At 35.0% G+C, this 23,353-nt stretch overlaps 1 protein-coding gene across 1 annotated transcript; it reads right to left on the reverse strand.

The window, feature by feature from the left end:
• Positions 1 to 581: 581 nt before the first annotated feature.
• Positions 582 to 23,007, reverse strand: LOC123553926 (dynein light chain Tctex-type protein 2B-like). Its single transcript, XM_045343673.2, has 5 exons — positions 22,849 to 23,007; positions 10,227 to 10,360; positions 9,746 to 9,815; positions 9,057 to 9,120; positions 582 to 1,102 (listed from the first exon to the last, which is right to left on the reverse strand). Exons 1-5 carry the CDS (start codon positions 22,923 to 22,925, stop codon positions 1,055 to 1,057), a joined length of 393 nt encoding a protein of 130 aa, XP_045199608.1. The 5' UTR covers positions 22,926 to 23,007; the 3' UTR covers positions 582 to 1,054.
• Positions 23,008 to 23,353: the final 346 nt, after the last annotated feature.

Here is a 23,353-nt window from a genome sequence, read left to right on the forward strand (position 1 = left end):
CATTGAGCAATCACAATAACTCACCTGTGCATTGCTCAGGTGAGCTAATAAAGTGATCATCTACTGACCACAAACAATCATCCTTTGAAGGCCAAAGGGTTCTTTAGTGACCAGAAACAGTTTTCAGTCTTGAGATCACTGTGACCTTGGTTTTTGACCTACTGACCTCGGAAACAGTTGGGATCATCTACTGATCACAGGCAATCATCTTATGAAGCTTAACAGCTTCTTAAGTTATTGAGCAGTAACAGTATTAACTCTTGAGGGCATTGTGACCTTGAACTTTGACCTTATTGCCCCTAAAACAATAGAGGTGCTGAACACAGACAATCATCCTCTGAAGTTTGATTGCTGTAGGCCACTCTAGTTCTCTAGTTTTGTTGACTGATAGACATACAATGAGCAAAACAATCTGGTTTAGAATTGGGGAAAAGGGGGGTGGGGGAGCGGTAAAAAGGAGCATTTAGAAAATCAGAGAAGTCTAATGCAATAATCCTGGAAAAACACTGCCAGTATGGACGCAATGAGTATAACACAATAGCCTCAGTAAGGATGTAAAAAGTTTTAAAAAGACATAAATCTTCTTCAGTTTTACCCATTTATTCTTCACATTAAATATTAATATAAAATTATAAGCAAAAAATCAATTACATTCAAACAAAGAAGTAACATATAGAATGGACGGAATAACAAAATATACAGAATCCTGAAAGTATGTTCTGCTTTTAATAATATAAATACTGTATTGCTTATTCAAGCCAATATCATATCACTGTCAAAGTGACATGTTGAAGAAAATCAGAAACCTTTCTACAGATAGTATAACAAGCAATTAAGTTTCAAAAGGTAAGGTAACAAAAGGTAACTTTTCTTAAAACCACTTTTATTCTGTGATTCATTTATTCATCTTATTATATAGTTGTTGTTGCAAAAAAGTTTATTTTCAGATTATCATGAAGGTAACACAAGCTGAAGTAGAGATGTGTTGAATGGTGTATCATCACAATGAATTGTAAGATAATGGAATGGTCAGTGGTGACAGATGACAGCCACTTCAGTAATAGAACACTCCAAATGCTGCTGCTACACAGAATAATGAGTCCTGAAATGAGAAAAACAGAACACTCTAAAACAATGCTGCTTTAATAAACAAAATGCTTCAACAGCTGCTGTTGTTGTTGTTGTTGAACTGATTTCTACTTGAATTTACGAGCAAACTAGGGGATTTGTTTGAGACCTGATACCCACTATTCTTTGTCTGTCTCCAGTGAGTGTTCTAATAAATGCCTGTAATGGGATACATTTCTCATACCAATGCAGTTGTATCATTAAACACTCATTTAGTCTACAGCAGATGGAGTAAGTCCTGAGGTATCAGATACAAACAATGTCTTTTTTTTTTCACATCTGCGCTTACAGTATCATGAACCTTATAGATGAATCTACTTTTGAGAAAACAATAAGAAACACAAACAAGAGCTGTCAGTGGACAGCGTGCTCGACTATTCTCAGTGCTTGATAGTATAATATAAGCTATGAGTAAAACTATAACATTACAATAAGCATATTCTAAGTCGAAAAGGGGCCATAATTCAGTCAAAATACTTGATAGAGTTGCCTCCTCCTTTTTACAGACTGGGGTCATGATGGTAAACAAGCAACTTGCAGCAACTTCTCCAATCTAAATCAGGTTTCAAGTTTATATAACTAATTTCTTTAGAAATATATTTTGCATCTATGTCATATAAACAGTAGAGTGGGTACATCACTGCTGTCTTATCCTAGCACATCTGTTATAAATCAATTATACTGTTTCAATTATTTCTTTGTAAGCCCTGGTATGAAGAAAAAGTATGGGAAATTAAATGAATAATAAACTAAAACTGAAACTTCTAAATAAACAAAGTTTACTGTAAACCTGCTTCAAATAAAATAGTTAATTATGTTTATATTTTATGTTTATCTGCTTACAAAGTGATTATTATAACAATTAAATGTGCCAAAGGATTGATAATAGAATATTAATTTGCACCTACAAAACTGGTTCTATAATGTTTACAATGAATGGATTACAACGGGAAAGGGTAAACAATATTAAAATTGGTACAGTTACAATTTATTTATTTATTTGGGTTTTACGGCGCACCAACACAGTATAGGTTATGTACAGTTACAAATTTCTCACTTTAACTTAATGAACAAGAACACATATAAGAAAGTTTGAAATAACTAGAGTGTCTTACAATAGCAGTTATATACTCATAATATACACTGTATATACTGATGAAAAAAAATATGGGAAGCTTTATTTCATTTCTAGGTTATATAGGGGAATCTCAGTTATGCCAGTTCCAACATGAAACAGTGGTGGAAGATGTGTAATTGTGTCTACAGTCATTGAACAAAATGCTTGCCTAGCTCAAAGGGTTGAACTTGCTTGCACAAGGGAGTGTTGCTTAACCAAGAATCAAAACTTTTTACTAAGGAAATTGCTTATTCAAGAAATAAACTTGCTTACCCTGGGATGTACTTGCTTGTCCAAGAACTGAAAATTGTAGTGCTTCTAAGGACATTAACCGAACCTCTTTACTCAGGTATAGAACATGCATACCAATGGTTAAAATTGCTTGCCAATGAATATGCTAGTTTGGAAACTGAACTGCAGTAACTGATGTTGCCAAAGGATTAAGAAAAGACATCAAGGAAAATCAGCTGACTTATTAGGGGATAAATCTTGCTTGCCAAGGAATTTTTTTTTTTTTGCAAAGAGACTGATCATGCTTATTCAGGAATTCAACATGCTTGCCCTGGAAATGAACTTGCTTTCTTGGGAACTGAATTTAATTACACAGGAACTGTTTGCCAGTGACTGAAATCACTAAGACATGCAGTAACTGAAATTATATGCTCGGGAACTGGACTTGCATGCCCAAGGGTAGATTTTTTCATTAAAAATTATGAATGCAATTTAAAATTCCAGTAAACTTGCTCATAAACTTGAAATTTTACAGGTGTTTTGCAACTTATCAGTTTTGTATTGGTGTTGTTTCAATTCTCCAGGTGTGTGTATTACTAACAATAATCAATGACTCAAGATTTGTAGCTATCTTCTAATTGGTCCTTTAAATACTTTAGGGAGTATATAATTATATTATTTCAATTTTATGACAAAAAATGTTCATGTTTAAACCTTTTGTAAAATTCTGACCAATGTATTTATGCTTTTTAAGACATCCTGAATATTGTATCAGAATCCAACTATAATTAGCATCAAACTGTAGTTATAAAAGCAACATGACTGTCCAAAAACTCCTTTAAAAAATATTCCACAATATAAAAATTTAATGTGTGTGAAAAATTAAAAATCTAAAAATAAAGTTCTATGACCGTTACACTTTCATGAATGATTTAAAACAAAATTGAACAAAAACGTTGTTAAAGAAAAGGTGAACTAAACATTAAATTCAAATTCTTTGTTTTAATGAATTCTGAAGTGTTATCATCAAAAAATTGATGGAACTTATCTAAACTGTACTATCAACTGCCAACTCCTAATGGCTTTTGGCATTTCAACATACAACCAGAACACCCTAGGCAAAAAAAACTGTTTATCAATGAGGGAGGTGTTTTTCATCACTGCAGAAAATATTATTCAAAAGAGTTTCCTTGAGTATGCTATCTACAGTATGATAATATTTTAAAATATTTGTGGATTGGGAGAAAATGCTATCAGTCTGCAAGTAACATATGTTCAGAGAGCAAGAAATTAATAACGATTGTCCATTAGACAGCACGCTTGATGTTCCAATGTTTGCATTGCAGTAATGATAATACTGATAAAATCATGAAAACTGCCTGATTTGGATAGAAATGCAAATCAGCTGAAATCAGGGCATAATTAACACACCTTCCATTTAGACATCATTACTATCAAGTTTCTTGAATAACAGCTGCTGTCAATAGTAATGGTAAGTTGTAAATTTTGTCAATTGATGTCTGCATTAACTATTCTGTACAGACCAACTTTGGTACAAATACATCACTTAGTGGTTCATGCATTTTTTTCTCTATTTTTAGCTCTAGCATACCTTAAAATGAGTCAACCTTAACCTTTAGACCAAACTTGAGACAGGTCTATACAGTGATGCTACCGACCAAGTTTGGTGAGAACAATTTAACAGTTCACAAGGAGATTTGTTTAAGGTTTTTTTTCTGTTTCATCTTTCGAATCCCCTAAACAGGATCAAGCCACACCATTGGAACACACACAAGGATGCTACAGACAAAGTTTAGTGAAGATCCATCAAATAGTTCATGAGAAGAAGTTGTTTCAAGTTTTATTCTACAGACCATCTGCCAACAGTTTCAGAGGTAAAATGTTGACAATAGACAATGGATAACAAACCATCCACCTATACTAATACCTCTCCCTGAACATTTGCTTCAGGTATGCTAAAAATGTAACAAAAAGAATTTAAGAGTTACTCAATTTGCTTTAAACTTCTGTTAAAACTAAGACACCATTCAGCAAGTGAAAACCTGAAACCATTGATAAAAGGTTTTGCCCATAAAATTAATGAAGAAATGCTTTGAAATTCTACAATAAAGCCACAATCCTTGACTGTTTATAAAAGGAGCCCCATAATTTGAAATTTGATTAAAATATAAAAGCAGAAGTATGTTTACAATGTGATGCACAAGTTTTGCTAGGAAGTCAAATCCTTTGTGATAATATAAACTATTTATTTTAGCCTGCATTTTGAAATCTTTTATTGCTAGTAATTTCAATTATTTTGGTTGTACAATAAACAAATTTTCAAGTAAAAAGTGTGTACTCAAATAGCAACATAGAGGCCAGGAATGAACACCTGGCTTCAAGATTATGAATGTCTGGAATCCAGACTCACAATGTAACTTTACCATTGGCCAGTTTCAAGAATGCACTTATGAACAACCAATCAAATTCAGCATTTCTGAGACTGGTTCCCAGTCTTATGTTATTACTGCAGACCCTTTTTTTTGATATCATAGGGGTTTCAATGTTGAGAGATTGGTAACAGAAATGTACTGCGAAGATTTCAAAAATCATTTAGTTTACTAGTTAAGTTTTTGATTTTGAATCATTTTACTATGAAAATAACTTAGTATGCATGACATATATACATAATTTGCAGGATGGTACAAAACAGAATCTACTCAGCCAGTTTAATCCTTACCCTGCTAAATTACTAAAATGGACTGGTCCATCATTCAATTTGGGCAGCATCACTTATTGTTTAAAGGGGTGTTCACTGAAAATTTACTGACTGAATAGCAAACAGTGCAGACCATGGTCAGACCACACGGATGGTCTGCACTGGTCGCAAAGGCAAAATCACTTGCCTCCAGCAGGCTAAAGGTTAAGGGGATTCTGAATAACTGATCTGAATGTCTAGTGTACTGAAACCTTTTTATAACCTTTTGCTTTTGTTTCTATTGGGCTTTTCAAGTGAAACCAACACCATTTCTGATCATATAATGGCTTTCAAGGTACCCTTTGGACATTACTCCAAGCACTGACTTGCACCTGGGTAGACAGAAAGACATTATGTAAGCCAGCTGAATGACTTCTTCATATGGAAGAATTGTACACTCCACAAAAAGCAAAGTTCAGAACCAAAAGCACTGACAGACAAGCGATCTGAAGTCTGCAGCCGTAAACCATTCTGCCATGCTGTCCCCCTCCCCACCTCCAGCTTGTTTTATCTTTTTAGTATTAGACATAATGCTACAGTACATGCTAGCTACAGCGATCAATATATTTGAATTGTCTGTTTAATTCCATTCCAAACTGTGAAATTTGTGAAAGAAATCTGTTATCTTCCAAACTCTGCAGAATCAAAGTATAATTATGCAATCTCTCTTGAAGCAAGTTTCATCTAAACACAGTTTCTTTTTAGAGTTTAGTGTGAGTTTTGACAATTTTCAAGAATGCACTTCAAATTCCAAGGCAACATTTAAGAAGCAAGAAAAGCTTTCATGTTTTATTATACTTCATACTCAAAATAAGTCATTTTCTGTCGATATTTTCAGGTTCTATTGGTGTTTGATCAACAGAATAAATCTGACTGTAAACAAGAGCTGTCACTAATAGTGACAAATGCCCCCGCAGCGCTTTGACCTGGTGACCCCAAAGTCAGTATGGGTCGTGTACTCAATAAGTACTATCACCATGTGAAGTTTGAAGGTCCTGGGTGCAGTGGTTCGAGAGTAAAGTGCCTTCATGCAAAAAGTTAACATTGTGACGAACGAACAGTTGAAAACTAATATGAAAACTAATATGCCTCCCTTTGGGGGGCATAAAAAAAATCCAGTAACAGCACCTCTCCAGTATCATGAAGTGGACAAGAATTTTGAAATGGTGGCAAAAATTTGATTCACAATGCTTAATTACAAACACATTACTCTAAAATGAGAATCTGTAACAAGAGGGCCATGATGGCCCTATATCGCTCACCTGTTATCATTGCACTTAAGGACAAGTCTTCAAGGTCAAAAGATCATAATAGAAATCAATCAAAAGAATTATGAGAAAATATAGTTGAAATTTTCTTTAAGTAACTTTAAAAACAAGATTTGAAAACTTTTTGTAGAGGTCCACTAGGCAATGCTACATGTCAAATATCTAAGCTCTTCTGGTTTATTTTTAGAAAATTTTGAAGATTTTTCTATGTACAATCAAGTAACCCCATTGGGCAGGGTCAATATGACCCCAGGGGTCATGATTTGAATAAACTTTGTAAAAGTCTAATAGGCAATGCTACATGTCAAATATCTAAGATCTAGGCCTTCTGGTTTATTTTTAGAATTTTTTTTTAAGATTTTCCTATGTAAAATCAAGTGACCCCTAAGGCAGAGTCAATTTTGACCCCGGGGGACAAGGTTTGAACAAATTTTGTAGAGGTCCACTAGGCAATGCTACATGTCAAATATCTAGTCTCTAGGCCTTCTAGTTTATTTTTAGAAAATTTTTGAAGATTTTCCTATGTAAAATCAAGTGACCCCTGGGGCGGGGTCAATTTTGACCCAGGGGGTCCTGATATGAACAAATTTTGTAGAGGTCCAATAGGTAATGCTACATGTGAAATATCTAAGCTCTAGGCCTTCTGGTTTATTTTTAGAAAACTTTTGAAGATTTTCCTATGTAAAGTCAAGTGACCCCTAGGGCGGGGTCAATTTTGACCCCCGGGTCATAATTTGAACAACTTTAGTAGAGGTCCACTAGGCAATGCTACACGTCAAATATCTAAGCTCTAGGTCTTCTGGTTTTTGAGATGAAGATTTTTTAAATATTTTCCTATGTAAAATCAAGTGACCCCTGGGGCGGGGTCAATTTTGACCACGGGGGCCATGATTTGAACAAATTTTGTAGAGGTCCACTAGGCAATGCTACATGTGAAATATCTAAGCTCTAGGCCTTCTGGTTTATTTTTAGAAATTTTTTGAAGATTTTCCTATGTAAAATCAAGTGACCCCTGGGGCGGGGTCAATTTTGACCCCGGGGTCATGATTTGAACAATTTTAGTAGAGGTCCACTAGGCAATGCTACATGTCAAATATCTAAGCTCTAAGCTTCTGGTTTTTGAGAAGAAGAGTTTTTAAGATTTTCTTATGTAAAATCAAGTGACCCCTGGGGCGGGGTCATGATTTGAACAAACTTGGTAGAGGTCCACTAGGCAATGCTTCACACCAAATATCTAAGCTCTAGGGCTTCTGGTTTTTGAGAAGAAGATTTTTAAAGTTTTTCCTTTCAGTTGCCATGGCAACCAGTGTTCTGCATGGAATTCAATTCTTTGAATAATTTTGAAAGGGGGCCATCCAAGGAACATCCCTGTGAAGTTTCATCAAAATTGGCCTGTTGGTTTAGGAGGAGATGTTGTTTAAAGGAAAGTGTGGATGGACGCCGGATGGACGGACGCCGGACGGTGAGCGATCACAATACCTCACCCTGAGCACTTTGTGCTCAGGTGAGCTAAAAATGATACTTGCATAATGGGGATGAAAATTCAAGGCAAGATGTTATGTATCAGTGTTTTCTTGGAAGTAAAAACTTGGTGCAGAATAACCTGTACTTTTGATCTACTAACTATAAATGCTCTCTGGTTGACAAATAGCAATCAATTTGTCATGCTAGAAATTTAAATTACTTTGGCTGTACAAAAAACAAATATTCATGCAAAAATTGTGTACTCAGATAGCAAGATTGAGGCTGAGAGGAAAAAAGAAGGCTTATCTGTACCAAAAAAACTTATGAAGGGTAGGGATCTACCTAATCATGAAGAATGGATGTTGGCATTTAATAGATGCCTTGGTGCTGTGTCAGTTCAACAGTTGGCAAGTACCTGCAGCAATACCGATAAAGATTACCACATGAATCAGCGCTTTTTGGTACTTCATATACTTATGGTAAATATTTGTGCTCAGTTATTTCAATATCTGTCTATATGTACAATGTACAAAAATATTAAAGTTTTAAACTCACCACGTTATCTTCTTATGGTTGTTTTACTTGTGCTTAGTTATTCGAATATCCATGCAAACATAAAAAAGTTACAGAGTGGAGAAGAAAAATTACCTTTAATCATTGACCTCTACGTGTAACCTTGACTTTTAAGCTAGGTGTCTGGATGTTGCATGCAACACATCGTCTTGTTATGGTTATTTACCCAAAGATATTTGAATATCATGCATGTTTAAAAAATAGAGGGGACAAACAAAGAGACCTATAATTGTAATTCTGACCTTAGAGCAACCGGGTCTGGATGTTGCATGTGATACATGGTCTTGTCATGGTAGTTACCTGCGCCAAGTGATTTCAAACTCAACAATTCACAACAAAGTTACTGGTTGGACAGGATTTTGTGCACACACTTTGTACAGACTACATGCCCCCACTTTTAATGGTGGAGGCATAAAGAGGACCACTTGTGAACAAAATGTCAGCTGTAAATGTGCATATATTCAACAGCTGTTGCTTTAGTGGCAAAGAATAATGAGGAACAAGAATTAACACTTACATTCATAAATATATCTTGTGCATAGTTGTCAGTATCAGAATCCCAGAAGCACCTGGCACCCATCCTGAAAGATATGTAAATAGTTTATAGCATATATCATAAAATATTCAAACAGGAATGAAAATCAAACTATATTTTTTATAAAAGCTATAAAAATATTCAATGATTTATCTGTACTATATCTGATAGAAGCACCTGCTGCTTTCACTTTCAAAACATGATTTACTGATTTCTTTATTTTCTCGGCTACTAAGATTTAATATAGGATATAGATACAGATATAGCAAAAAAAACAAACTTCTTGAACAGTATATTCTTATACGAAAGTCAGTCGTAAGTTCAGGGTAAGTTCTATACAAACACAGTAATCATTACAGATGCAGCAGTTCAGTAGTAAGATGCCTAACTATGAAACCAGGGGTTCTTAGTTCAAGCCCACACTACTCCAACAGTATGTAAATATTGTAATAATACTAACATTCTTTCAAACAATTTTTCTGATAAGAGTACAGTTTTTGAAAGTGTTACACCTGGAATGCTAAACAACCAGGGAAACTTCTAGAATTAGATCATCTTTTGTATCTTACAACAACCTCCAACTAAAATCACAAAAGTTCTTCATCTAAATACCCGGCAACAACTATATATAAACTTAGATACTCATACACAGATGTTAAAACAGAACTTACTTTACACCTTCTCCTCTTTGTTCCCCAATAGCAACTTGCACAACAAACTTATATCTGTCATAGCCCATATCTGTAATATACAAACATTAACCTCAGCATCACAAATATTAAAAGTGTACATATGTATGTGCACATAGCCTTTGTAAATGAAGATTGAAATTTTCACATTATATATGAACTAAAACAATGACAACATATGATTATCCATGATAATATAGGCAAGATTTTATGCAGAAGCAATGCCAAAAAGACATAGATACAAGATTATTTCAGTTCTAAAAACATTTTTATGAAGTGCAAGCATAGTAGAAGAATATAAAAAAGTCAAGTTTTACATTTGTCTTCATTTTCTTTCAAAATAGTTTTCTCTTTTTTTTCAATATTCCTGTGGACATACCAGTTTTCAGCAATCACTGGAATTTTGGTTTTTGTCCATCCCAAGTCTTGCCAAATGAATCTTTTTTTTTCATCTTAGTCATACCTTTTAGTTTAGTTTTGATATCATCTGAAATTGCTTTTGTCCAATCCATAATTTCTTCTGGGTCATATGTTTTACCATCAAGATGTTCATTCAAGACAGTATGTATACATTCCTTTACAGTCACTGGTCGAAATCTGTGAACAAAACAGAAAATTACATTTTGATTGAATGTTTTTTACAGTTAAACTTGCCTTGACTGACACCTGTATTTAGCAGCCACTTGCCTTAAGCAGCCAGTCAGTTAACTTCCCAAACAGACACTTTGCTCTGATTTCCCCTGATTTATGCAGAGAAATTTTCTCACTCCCTTGGCTGGCTGCTCAATGCAGGTCTAACTGTATACTGTTTAATTTCTTAAATAGTTATATATTTTCACCTAATATGAATTCATGATTGATACTTGAAGTAGGCATGGAGAATATTTTTAGTATATATTCTAGACTTCAGTAAGAATAACATATTATAAATTCAGTTTTATTCATCAATCAGGGATAGACACTAACTAATTTTTCCTATTGACCCAAAGAATCACTACTTTTAAAATCTAGTGGTGTTCCCAAAATTTAATGTAAGCTATCAACAAAATCTTAATGACAAAAACATAGGTATTTCAGTTACTTTTTGTAAATAATTATATTTTTTTTTTGCTTTCAAAAATGCATTGTATCTTTCATGTTACTACAATGCATTTTTTTTGTACTGATACTTAGAAATTGCTTTTCAGAAAATTTAGAAACTCTAACTTTCCCATCTTCCAAAGCAGGTTTATTTAAAATAAAGACTGACAACTTCTGAATTTTTGGTGGTCCGGGGTACCTTTTCGCTTTCAGGATTTACTGGTCCCCTTGAAAATCTTCTGTCCACAAGTCATGAAAGTAGCTCGTGTGAAGTTTATTAAAATCTACATTTGTAGAAAAAATTTCTATTTGCGAAAAAATAATTTCCCTATAGAGTCACATTACGAAAACTTGTGCGAAGTCTAAATTTTCAAATCAGTGCAGCAAAAACTCAAGCACACAACCCTATCATTTTTATTTACCCAATTTTCTAAGTATATTTTGAAGTTTTGAAAAATCATTCTAGATTGTAAAACAAAGTCATTTATCCAAACATGGAGAACTACCTTAATAAAGTTTCTTAGATAGACTTATTCATGAATATAAAATGTGACTGTCATAATGACATCAAATATCACACATCTATATCAGATATACTGCAAATATTAATACACCAACATAACACAAAATTCAAACATATTTTTATCAAACTAACATAATAAAATTAAGTTAGATAATATATATGTAAAACACAGAATAGTCAGTTAAATTTTTTTTGGCAACCTATTTCCGCTGTAGGTCCTTTTGATTAGTTGCTACTAAATATAAAGAAAGACAACTCTGAATAAGTAATATTGCAGTACGATAAAAGTTATGTTTCATTTATTTGTGCACCAACAATTATAGGTCATTATAAGGGCGACTTTGCAACATTTGGCAGAGGAGGAAGGACTAAGGTTACTCCGGCCATTAATTATTTCAGCCAAGGGTTGGTACCTGAGTAGAACCACCAACCTTCAGTAAACCAGTTGGACCAGGCTTCCTCTTATGAAAGAATTTTACATCCCAAATGAGAAATGCAGTTCTGAACCCACAATGGTGCATATCCTTAACCATTGACCACAGAGGCCTCTTTAAAATGAGGCTATGTTGTATTTACTGCAGAATACTAAAGTAGAATATGCATCAAGAGAAAATATCATAGAAAGAACTTCAATATTTAATTAGTTCTTGATTATCTCATCTTTCTTCCCCGTCCGCTTAGCTCAGTAGGTAAGAGCGTTGGTCTACGGATCGCGGGGTCGCGAGTTCGATCCTCGGGCGGGGCGTATGTTCTCCGTGACTATTTGATAAACGACATTGTGTCTGAAATCATTAGTCCTCCACCTCTGATTCATGTGGGGAAGTTGGCAGTTACTTGCGGAGAACAGGTTTGTACTGGTACAGAATCCAGGAACACTGGTTAGGTTAACTGCCCGCCGTTACATGACTGAAATACTGTTGAAAAACGGCGTTAAACCCAAAACAAACAAACAAACAAATCATCTTTCTTCCTTTACTGTACATCTATTGTCAAAATGAATATTAAACGTGGTCAATCAAATTTAATCAACATTAAACGACCCAAAACACCTATTATATAGAGTTAGTTCCTTATTATAAAGAACGTATTGTTTTATTATTCTTTTTTATAAAATTTGTAATTACTCCCCATTAAAAAAACAAGAGGACCATGATGGCCCTATATCGCTCACCAGAGTTGATCTGGCCTACTGACCTAGTTTTGACCCATATAATCCAGTTTCAAACTTGACCGTGAGATCATCAAGACAAACATTCTGACTAAGTTTCATGAAGATAGGATCATAAATCTGGTCTCAAGAGTGTTAACAAGCTTTTCATGTGATTTGAGGATGTGACCTAGTTTTTGATCCCACATGACCCTTATATTTGAATCTGACCTAGGGATCATCAAGATAAACATTCTGACCAAGTTTCATGAAGATAGGGTCATAAATGTAGCCTCAAGTGTGTTAACAAGCTTTTCATGTGATTTGAGGATGTGACCTAGTTTTTGATCCCACATGACCCTTATATTTGAATCTGACCTAGGGATCATCAAGATAAACATTCTGACCAAGTTTCATGAAGATAGGGTCATAAATGTAGCCTCAAGTGTGTTAACACGCTTTTCCTTTGTATAGACCTAGTGACCCAGTTTTGAACTTGGCCTAGAGATCATTAAGATACACATTCTGACCAAGTTTTAAAAAGATAGGGTCATAAATCTGGCCTCTTGAGTGTTAACAAGATTTTCCTTTGATTTGATCAGGTGACCTAGTTTTTGACCCCAAATGATCAAAATAGGAACTTGACTTAAAGGTCATTAATAAAAACATTCTGACCAAGTCTCGTGAAAATAGGGTCATAAATGTGACCTCAAGAGTGTTCACAAGCTTTTCCTTTGATTTCACTGAATGACCTAGTTTTTGACCCCACATGACCCAGATTCAAACCTAACCTAGAGGTTATCAAGCCAATTCTGACCAATTCTCATGAGTTTTAAACTTAAAATGTGGTTTCTAGAGTGTTAACAAGATATTCCTTTGATCTGGCCTAGTGACCTAGTTTTTGACCCCACATGAACCAGTTTCAACCTTGACCTAGAGATCATCAAGACAAACATTCTGACCAAGTTTATTGAAGATAGGTTCATAAATGTGGCATCTACAGGGTTAACAAGCCTTTCCTTAGATTTGACTGGGTGACCTAGTTTTAGACCCCACATTACCCAGTTTCAAACTTGACCTACAGGTCATAAAGACAAACATTCTGACCAATTCTCATGAGTTTCAAACTTAAACTGTGGACTCTAGAGTGTTAACAAGATCTTCCTTCAATCTGGTATAGCGACATAATTTTTGACCCCATATGACTCATTTCAGATCATCAAGACAAACATTCTGACAAAGTTTCATAAAGATTGAGTCACAAATGTGGCCTCTACTAGAGTATTAACAAGGCAAATATTGACACACGACACACACTGCACAATGCAGGACAATGACCAGTCACAATAGCTCATCTTGAGCACTTCCTGCTCTGGTGAGCTAAAACTGGAGTATTTCTTTTGATTTCAATATAACTTCTAGTAACTTCTAATACATGTTATTGTTAGTGTTATGGGACATGAAACCATGATGCTGATTATTGACCTAGAAAAAGAAAAAATAAGTTTAAAAGCTATACAGTATGCTTAAATAGCTGTATGACATACTTTCATTAAAAAATACCCTAACTATAGTTAAATAGAAGTAGCATCAAATTTGTCATGGACACCTCAAGTAAATTCAACAGCTAGTCAAGCCATCCAGAAATTAGGTTTTCTTAAATCAATGGAATACACTTCCATCGTATGTGGTCAGCACTAAATCAATCTCTGGATTCAAGTCAGCGCTGGCTGCATACATGCTCCAACTATATATGTATTACACTTGCTTTTATCCTGTTTTTAACCCTACTAATATCTTCCTTTCTGCACAACATAGTATGTATGTACATTTTTTATTCAGATAGGGACTGAAAGTTTTTTCTCTTCAGGTTTTGCACAATTTTTTATCACTAACTGCCAGTGAGTACTAGCCTACTAGGTGGATTGAGTAGCCTGGGAAAGCTAGTGGTTCTATCACATTTTTCCCCACTCCCCACCCACCATGCATGGCCATAATGTTACATTACTGAATGTTTGCCATTATGAAAAAAGAAAAGAAAACTGAAGTTAGTTGAAAGCACCTGCGCGCACTTTATGACTTGCGTATTCCACTGTTCCAGCCAATCACGCTAAAAATCTATATCGTACATTGAATTTAGTACAAAGTCATCACCTATCACGAGAAACAGTTATTGTTTTGCATTTTATCAATGTTTTAACTGTATTCAATGGTATTTAATACATTTTCAGTGCGTTATTGGTAAGTCAAATTTGCATTTATTAAATATTATTGATTGTTAAAACTTTGGGCACCTTACATAAATCGTCTATGCTCCGTGTTACTCATGTAGACCTTCTTTGCACCCAACCAAAGATTTATTAAGTAACACCCATTTAACAATGTAAATGGGATTTTTTTTATCTGCAATTTCTGCCTGAATTCTTAACAATTACATGTGCAATGTAAGTACATATTAAAGAATGGCTTTAACGTTCTTAATTAATTCTGCAAGGGAGTCATCTAAATCAGACCGTGATATTTTAACTGTATGGTATAGGTTTCTAAAAAGCATGACACGACCAATAACAACAAAGATGGCCCTGTCTGCAGACGAACATCTTAACTATTTCCATGCTTCTAAGTGATTAAATGAGAGTGTCACTGAAATACCAGTTTTGGGATTAAATAACATAACATAACATAACTTTATTGGCATTAAATGAAAAAATACATTTATAGCCTCATACATTTGTATAATACAATAAACCTGTAGTGAAGACATGAATTTACATAGAAGAACAAAACTTCACATTGTAAAGAAACATTGTGAAATGAGACATCTCATTGAAAATTGTAGTTTTGCTTAACAATGCTAGAGTGTATGGTAAACAATACTAATAGGCTGTACGGTAAATAATGTTTATGACTGCACGGTAAACGATACTAATACTATAAAAGATTTATAAAACGGTAGAGTCAGTGTACCCGGTTTAGCACTGTACGCGGTTTCACACACCCAACAAATTCATGTACATTGTGAGAATAAAGCAGAAAATTCAACTATTCTTTGTTATTATTTCACGAAACTGAGTTATTCCCTACATAATTCGACACAAGGGGTCCTTCCCCCACTGGAGCCTCGTTCTGGTAAGTGCAGACAAAAACAATAACGATATCAATGGAGGCCTGTAGGTCTGCTGAATTTTTTTTAATTTCATGAAAATAATGACTATGCAAAGAACAAGGTGCAAAATAAATTGAAAAATCACTATTCCATCATATTGGTAAGTATTTACCTATTACTTTACCTAAATGAAAAATACTTCAACAGTTATTAAAGTTCTCCCAACCTGCAAAATGGCTTCAACTTGACTGTTTGCTTTACGTTTTCATTAAAACAGAGAACTTAATCAAATAAATAGACTTGTGGGGGTCTTTTGTGATTCAACAGCTTCTATTGTTTTATTTTGTTTCATGTATTCAGTAGTTTTAGCCTTTTCTGCTTTTAGAAGTAAAAACAGGGTTTGGTACCTAGCTTTCACTTTCATAACTGCTTTTAAATTTCACTTTCAGATGTTTTATTGGAAAATAAATGTTTAAATTGAATTAGATAAATGGTAAAAAAAGTTAATTAATATTTTTCTGTTGAGTAACTGCATTGTTATCACTGAATTCTATAGATACATGTAGCAGGGTGTGCAAAACCGGGTACACTTAAATGCAACAACTGGTCAATATATGTTATCCGAATCAAGTACACTAAGAGGTATGACGTCATTGTAGCGAGAAGTGAAAGTAGCGGGTTTCAAACCGGGCCATCCTTAAAAAATTGTTTGTTTGCAGTAACGCGACCCAGAATTTTTAGTGTGAGTATGTAGGTCGGTTTTTTTGTTTTTTTCGGGTTTTTTTTGTATGCTAATTGTACAACACCTGCATTTTCATTTTAACCCTCTGGTTTATACACCTTTTGGGTACTAACACTTCTCTGTAGAATGCTAACTTTGATTGTAACATATCTGCAAGGGTACGTGGTAGTTTTCACATAGTATGAATACTAATATTAATATCACTTTTTAATAACAATAAAAACAACAGATAGCCTGACACCAGTCAGAAAAAGAGCTTATTATCTCCATATGAAACTTAAAAATTTAAGATTATCAATATATTAAACAAAAATAATTGGCCAGACCTTTTGAATGTCCTTGCACTGGCTAGGGTAATAAAAAAACATTACATTCCTTAGGATTCCTACTCCAATGGACAGCATTGAAGTACATAGTAAAATCTTTGATATTTTACCCTGTACTGGTTTCAGACCAGTTTCCGATAAAAAATGAGGGTTTTCAATATATTTATTTTAAAATACACATTGTTTACAAAAGTAATCTACAAATTGTTAAACCCTAGTCTTTACTCTTTGCAAGGATGTAAACAATTCGGACCTTATCTGCGCATGCGTCCAAAAACAGGGGCTCCAAAAGGGCAGTCTAATTAACGTTAATTGGTTTAGGCAGTGGCTAGGATTACGGTACCGTAATCCTAGCCTCCGAGTCTAGGATTACGGAAGTTCCGTATTTCTAGACAACCCTACGAGAATAGGCTAGGATTACGGAAGTATTTAAGAGGCATCAAATATATGTTAGGACATGCATAAATGATGTTTTAAACTCTTTTTTTTTCAGTTAAAATAGCGATTTTTTCATGCCTGTCGTATCGTGTTATGATCCGCCATTTAGGATTAACGATATATTAATGGCGGCACTCGCTACCGGGTGTATAAACAGAGTAACAGCTGTTAAAAATCTGTAGTCAAATGTTAAAAAAAGAGAGACCCCCCAAAAAGAAGGAAAAAATCAATAAAAAGGAAGAAAAGAAAGAAAAATCATTAATATGAAATAATAATATGCTCTTAACAAAAAACAAAATTACAACACTATTTTTTAAAAAGAAACAAAAGAAAAAAACACTATATTTTTTATGGAAATTGTAAAATATGGGCATGTAGACGCCACCATTAATATATCGTAACCCAAAATAACGGATCGATAACACAAAATAGTATGACAAGCATGAAAATCGATATTTTAAGTGGAAAAAAAGTATGTTTACAGCATAATTTATACATGTCCTTAAATATATTTGATGCCTCTTAAATATTTCCGTAATCCTAGCCTATCCTCGTAGTGTTGTCTAGAAATACGGAACTTCCGTAATCCTAGACTCGGAGGCTAGGATTACGGTACCGTAATCCTAGCCACTGCCATTGGTTTATCTACAGTACCAGTTTCCGATAAATGGTTTTTTAAGCAGTTTCAAAATTGTTTTGACTGAAAATCTTTTATAATTTTGATTTTAAATTATGTAATTAACCTTTACAACTTTTCCCCATAAATCATACACGGTGTGGCTATCTTCCGTTCCGTTACGTACGGTACCGTACAGCACCTGTACAATCATATTATGCAACACTTCAGACAAGCACCTTTCACATCGTGTATTTGTCTAGCTTATAAACAGTAGTTTATTTGATTACTGTATACATTGTACCCCCGGTATATGGGAGTTTTATATTGATCTTAAGTCCTTAAGCTGTGTTATATAGATTTAAAAAAGTAATAAAAAAAAGATAAAAGTTTAAGCGGAGGCTGGGATTCGAACCCACAGCCTCTCACACCTGAAGCAAGCGCTCTACCTTGTAACTAAATACCCATGTGATGCAGCAGTAATATAATTTCCTTATTATTTTATCTAATTATAAAGGGAGAGTAATTCTACAACGGAGTTCAAATCATAAGCTCAGGATTTACCTCCCCGGAATAGGACAAACATGGGTTTGTCTTCCGCGCATGCGTGTCATGTGGAATCCCTCAGATGTAAACAAAACAAAAAGTTGATCGCTTAATAAAGAAGGTAGAATTTCTCTGTAAACACTTGTCATTGATGAACGAAATTTCGCTCGATGCTTGCTTGTGAAACAGCCTTCCAAAACATGTAGTACTCCCTTTATGAAGGGTTACATGAATGGAGAAATTACGAGAATTCGGATACTGTTACTGTTCGGGTATAGGTCCGATACCAGTAGACCTGAGTCTGATTACTAGCATCGCACTCCTTCAAAGCCTATGTATCATGTAATTTTAAGACAATACTATATTGTTTTACATTGTTTACTCAGGGCTTAAGCTATGCTAATATTTTAGGGAGAAGTCATTTCTTCCTCAGCTAAGATTATGGAGAAGTGGAGAGATTTTAGGGAGAGGTGGAGTGATTTTAGGGATATGTGGAAAGATTTTTAATAGCGCCATGACATGCAAGTTGAAAATGGAACTAAATATACTTTTATTTTTTTTATTATTTCCTGTCTTTGTTTAAGTTTATTGATTTAAAGTAAATAACAAATTCACTGAAAATATCAGTGATTCTGTTTTCTTATCCTTCAATGTAAACCTAATTTCTTATCCTTGTGAATCTAATGTGATTAAACTGCAAATTAAAGTTTTTTTTCACTCTTGCAATGATTGCCTTAACCAAGAAAAGCCTAATCTGAATATGAAAACAATTAAAACAAGAGCTGTCTCCATAGGATGACACATGCCCCCGATGGCACTTTGAATGAATAGTTATGGCCGATGTTAGAGTTTAGGACCTTTGACCTACGGACCTGGGTCTTGCGCGCGACACGTCGTCTTACTGTGGTACACATTCATGCCCAATAATTTTAAAATCCATGCATGAATGACAAAGATATGGACCGGACACGCCCATCAATGCACTATCATGAAATATGACCTTTAACGTCTAAGTGTGACCTTGACCTTTGAGCTACGGACCTGGGTCTTGCGTGCGACACGTCGTCTTACTGTGGTACACATTCATGCCAAGTTATTTGAAAATCCATCGATGGATGACAAAGATATGGACCGGACACGAATGCACTATCATGAAAAATGACCTTTAACGTCTAAGTGTGACCTTGACCTTTGAGCTACGGACCTGGGTCTTTCGCGCGACACGTCGTCTTACTGTGGTACACATTCATGCCAAGTTATTTGAAAATCCATCCATCGATGACAAAGATATGGACCGGACACGAATGCACATCATGAAAAATGACCTTTAACGTCTAAGTGTGACCTTGACCTTTGAGCTACGGACCTGGGTCTTTCGCGCGACACGTCGTCTTACTGTGGTACACATTCATGCCAAGTTATTTGAAAATCCATCCATCGATGACAAAGATATGGACCGGACACGAAAATTGCGGACACACCGACAGACTGACAGACCGACAGACGGTTCAAAAACTATATGCCTCCCTTCGGGGGCATAAAAAGCTAGGTTAATTCCATATCAGCAAAAAATAAATCAAGCTCCCAGTGCTAATGCACTCAAAGTCAAAACAAAAAAACCCATAAATGCATTTCACAGTCACTTCTTGAATTAAATACGGTACATGTCAATAGCAGTGACATCAATATGACATCACACAGAATACACGTCTTCTTTGATCTGCTAGTGTCTTCTTTGATCTGCTACTGTCGGCACACATTAAAAGAAACAGTTGTCAAACAGGTTAAACCCAGTTTCTGATGGCAGGTGTCAAAAATCTGCATGAATTTCAGTTACATTATTTAAGTCACAGAAAGTTTCAGTAATAGTAACTATGTTTCTAAAGTCTGGGTTTTGAAAAATAGGAAAAAGTGGACCCATGGAAATTTAATTTCACTTAAATAGGAAAATCTAGAAATGTAAACATTATGGATTTCTTTCGCTGGTTTTAGTCATTGCATTGAAAGGATGTTTAACTTTTATAAATAAATTTTCAGGTAAGAAAATTTTGTTTGTCTAATATTTTTGACGTTTATTGTACTCTTTCCAAGTGACTTGTGCAGTATCAATGCAGTTTTATCCTCAGGGCAGATTAAAAAGATTATGCAACGACAAAAGATCAAAACTAAAATAATTATTTGTTTGCAAAATTGTTTGAGAAATTATGACAGAATGATATCCAAGAATTTATCTATCCCAGATGTTTTACGTACAAGAAAAATCATTATTTTACAAATCTAAAACTCGGTTAAATACGTCTGCAGTATTGCACAGATAACACTATGTACCACGATTTGTCCATGTGGAATTTTCTAAACAACTTTTTGCATGAATTTTTTGTAGTATATCAGGAAATTGGCAGGGCGTTCGGTAGACCCGAGGTTCTGGGTTTTCGCTCGCACTTATCGAGAAAAACTCGTATTTGACCCGCATAAAAAATGTCCTGTGCATCGGCTTGACCCGAGGAAATTTTCTTTTATGCGTCTTGAGTTCGAAAGTAATGCCCCTTGTCAATCAATATCCCAATGAATTCCAATATTGTTCGCCGCCATAAGCGGAAGTATGGCAGTAGGCGGAGCTTGGTATATTAATCAGCTTCTGGCAGATATCAATCATGCCACGCGCCGACTGACACGTGGGCTTCTCGCGGTTTGTATTTGGTACAATAATGTCCGTTATTGCCAAAGGTATTTATTGATCAATGTGTAAAAGTTAATTGATAAACAATGCATAGAAGAGCAGCCTATTATCGTATTTGTGTCACTTGTTAATTAGCGGTATACAGAAAGCGTAACAAACAATTTTTTTAAGGCAGAGGTCGCGAAAGCCGTCGGACATTTCCGGTAAATTTTGATCCGGTCCAGCGTGATATATCAAGTTCACAAGACCGAGTGTCCGATAAAAATTGCAGATCAATATGATAAAATAAGACGAAAGTCCTCCACGATTTCGCGAAAGTTTGACTTTCGTCATTAAATTGTAACATGGAATCCCGAGAAATTGATGTCAAACTATATTTTAGTAAGCGATTGTTTCATTGGTACTTAAAATAGAAACAGTGGAAATCCCTCACGACAATTCTAAGAACGCGCGTTATCATTGGATGCGTACTAATCGTGGATGGTACTCGATTTATGTACGCGGGAACCAGACGGGAATTTACGGGAATTTCCAGAAATTCCGAGGTCATCTTTCTCTTTATATGTCAACATCAGCGTGACTCGGTGCAAACAATAGACTTGTGGGGGAAAAGACAGCGATGATATAGCAAATGAATACGAATAAAATCAGTAAAAAGATCCTTTGGAAGCAAAGAATGCAACCAAGAAGAATAACAGCAGACTCGTTTTGACTGAGTCTGTTCACGAGAGGTAATGAAATGTGCAACATCTCCCTCGCCCCCAAGCAACGGCTAAGCGGGACTCTAGATCTATTACATATAATGTTGAATGGACTCCATGGTCCCAAAGGACCAGAAAATATAACAACACTGAATCCAAGTACAGGGAGACTTTTTACAGCCTGAAACCTTAATGTCTGAAATCTGTTTCAATTAATATGTGGAAATAAACTTAAAGGATGTAATTTGTGTAATGCTGTCTAAATAGACTATGTATAAATACCAGTTTTAAAGATCAGATATCAAATTTATTAAAAAGAATTCGGTCTGGTAAAATATTATCCGGTCCTGTAAAAAAGATCATGTTTACCAGACCGACTGTCCTGTGAATTTTCAGGGTCTTTCGTGAACACTGTTAAGGATGGCCCCGGAATAAGTGTGTTTATTAAAACATACAATGGTAAATTCAAATTCAATCATTTTTAGCTAGATAGGAAGGTATTCTTAGGAAATGTGTGCGAAACCGGGTACACTGACTCTATGTTGATATTAATTTATCATTTTACTTTCGTTTAATTTGATTAATTTAAGTCATGAAATGTAGAACTTTGTTTATTCTACCAAAATACCAAGTGATCACCACTTGACATGCGTGGGATATGCAAATTCTTCTTCTTCTTCTGGATAAAGTACAGGGCCCTCTCTGTAGCATCGACGCACAATTAACCAGAAATACCGACATCGTCGAAAACGTATGTCCGTCGAAAACGCAAGTCGTGGGGATAGTATATGAGTCAACCATGCACCAAGACCTCAACTGCCTTATCAGACTTTCAGTGCTTCAATTATCAAAAACAAGTTTCAAGGGCCATAATTCCGAAGTGCCTGGGACGATTTGGCTAGTTATCGAACTTGGCCGAGGACTTAATTATTGGCAAACACATTTTGTTCAAGTTTGGTCGGAGAATTTGAAATGTTCAGACTTAAGAGTTCAGGCAAGATTTGTGACACACACACACACACACAGGCAGACGTAAATCGATATGTCTCCCACACCACTGTGTGGTGGGAAACATAATAACATAATGTATTGCGACTTGTCCGAAAGAGATTTGTATCCGGTTTATTTTCACTCGAATAGCTATAATTACCTCAATATTCACGTGTGTTTTTTTACTTACTTATGTTGAAAATTTGGACGAATAACATATGTGTTACTTGGTGGTGGCGGTTGTTCTGCTACTTCAACATCAGCCATAATATCGGTAGGAAAATCAGGACTAAGTAAAGAAAAACACGCAAAATGGCGTACCTAACAACATGGACTGGTTCCGGTGGTAGCAAGTCATTTCAACCCAAAGAGATCATTCGACCCACGACATTTTCGGTAATCTATGATTTGCACGAAAAAAATAATCTATCATCAAAATGGCTCTGATCAAAGAGCTATAGAAAATTATTTTATGGTTCTTTGCTCTTATCTGTCTTCCTTTACTGTCAAACCCTTTACAGTGAACGTACAAGATACAAGATACAAATTTTTATTTATAGTCGGGTGTCAAAAATTGCAACATTAGCTATGAATAGCTATTGGCCGACGTAGATACTTATTATTATAAAAGAGTGAATAGTGTACTAATTAATTAAAACAATTAAATATCAGTTGATCTATTAGAAAAGCGGTTT

Source organism: Mercenaria mercenaria, chromosome 7 (genome assembly GCF_021730395.1).
Source record: "Mercenaria mercenaria strain notata chromosome 7, MADL_Memer_1, whole genome shotgun sequence".
In the NCBI taxonomy this organism is placed as follows: domain Eukaryota; kingdom Metazoa; phylum Mollusca; class Bivalvia; order Venerida; family Veneridae; genus Mercenaria; species Mercenaria mercenaria.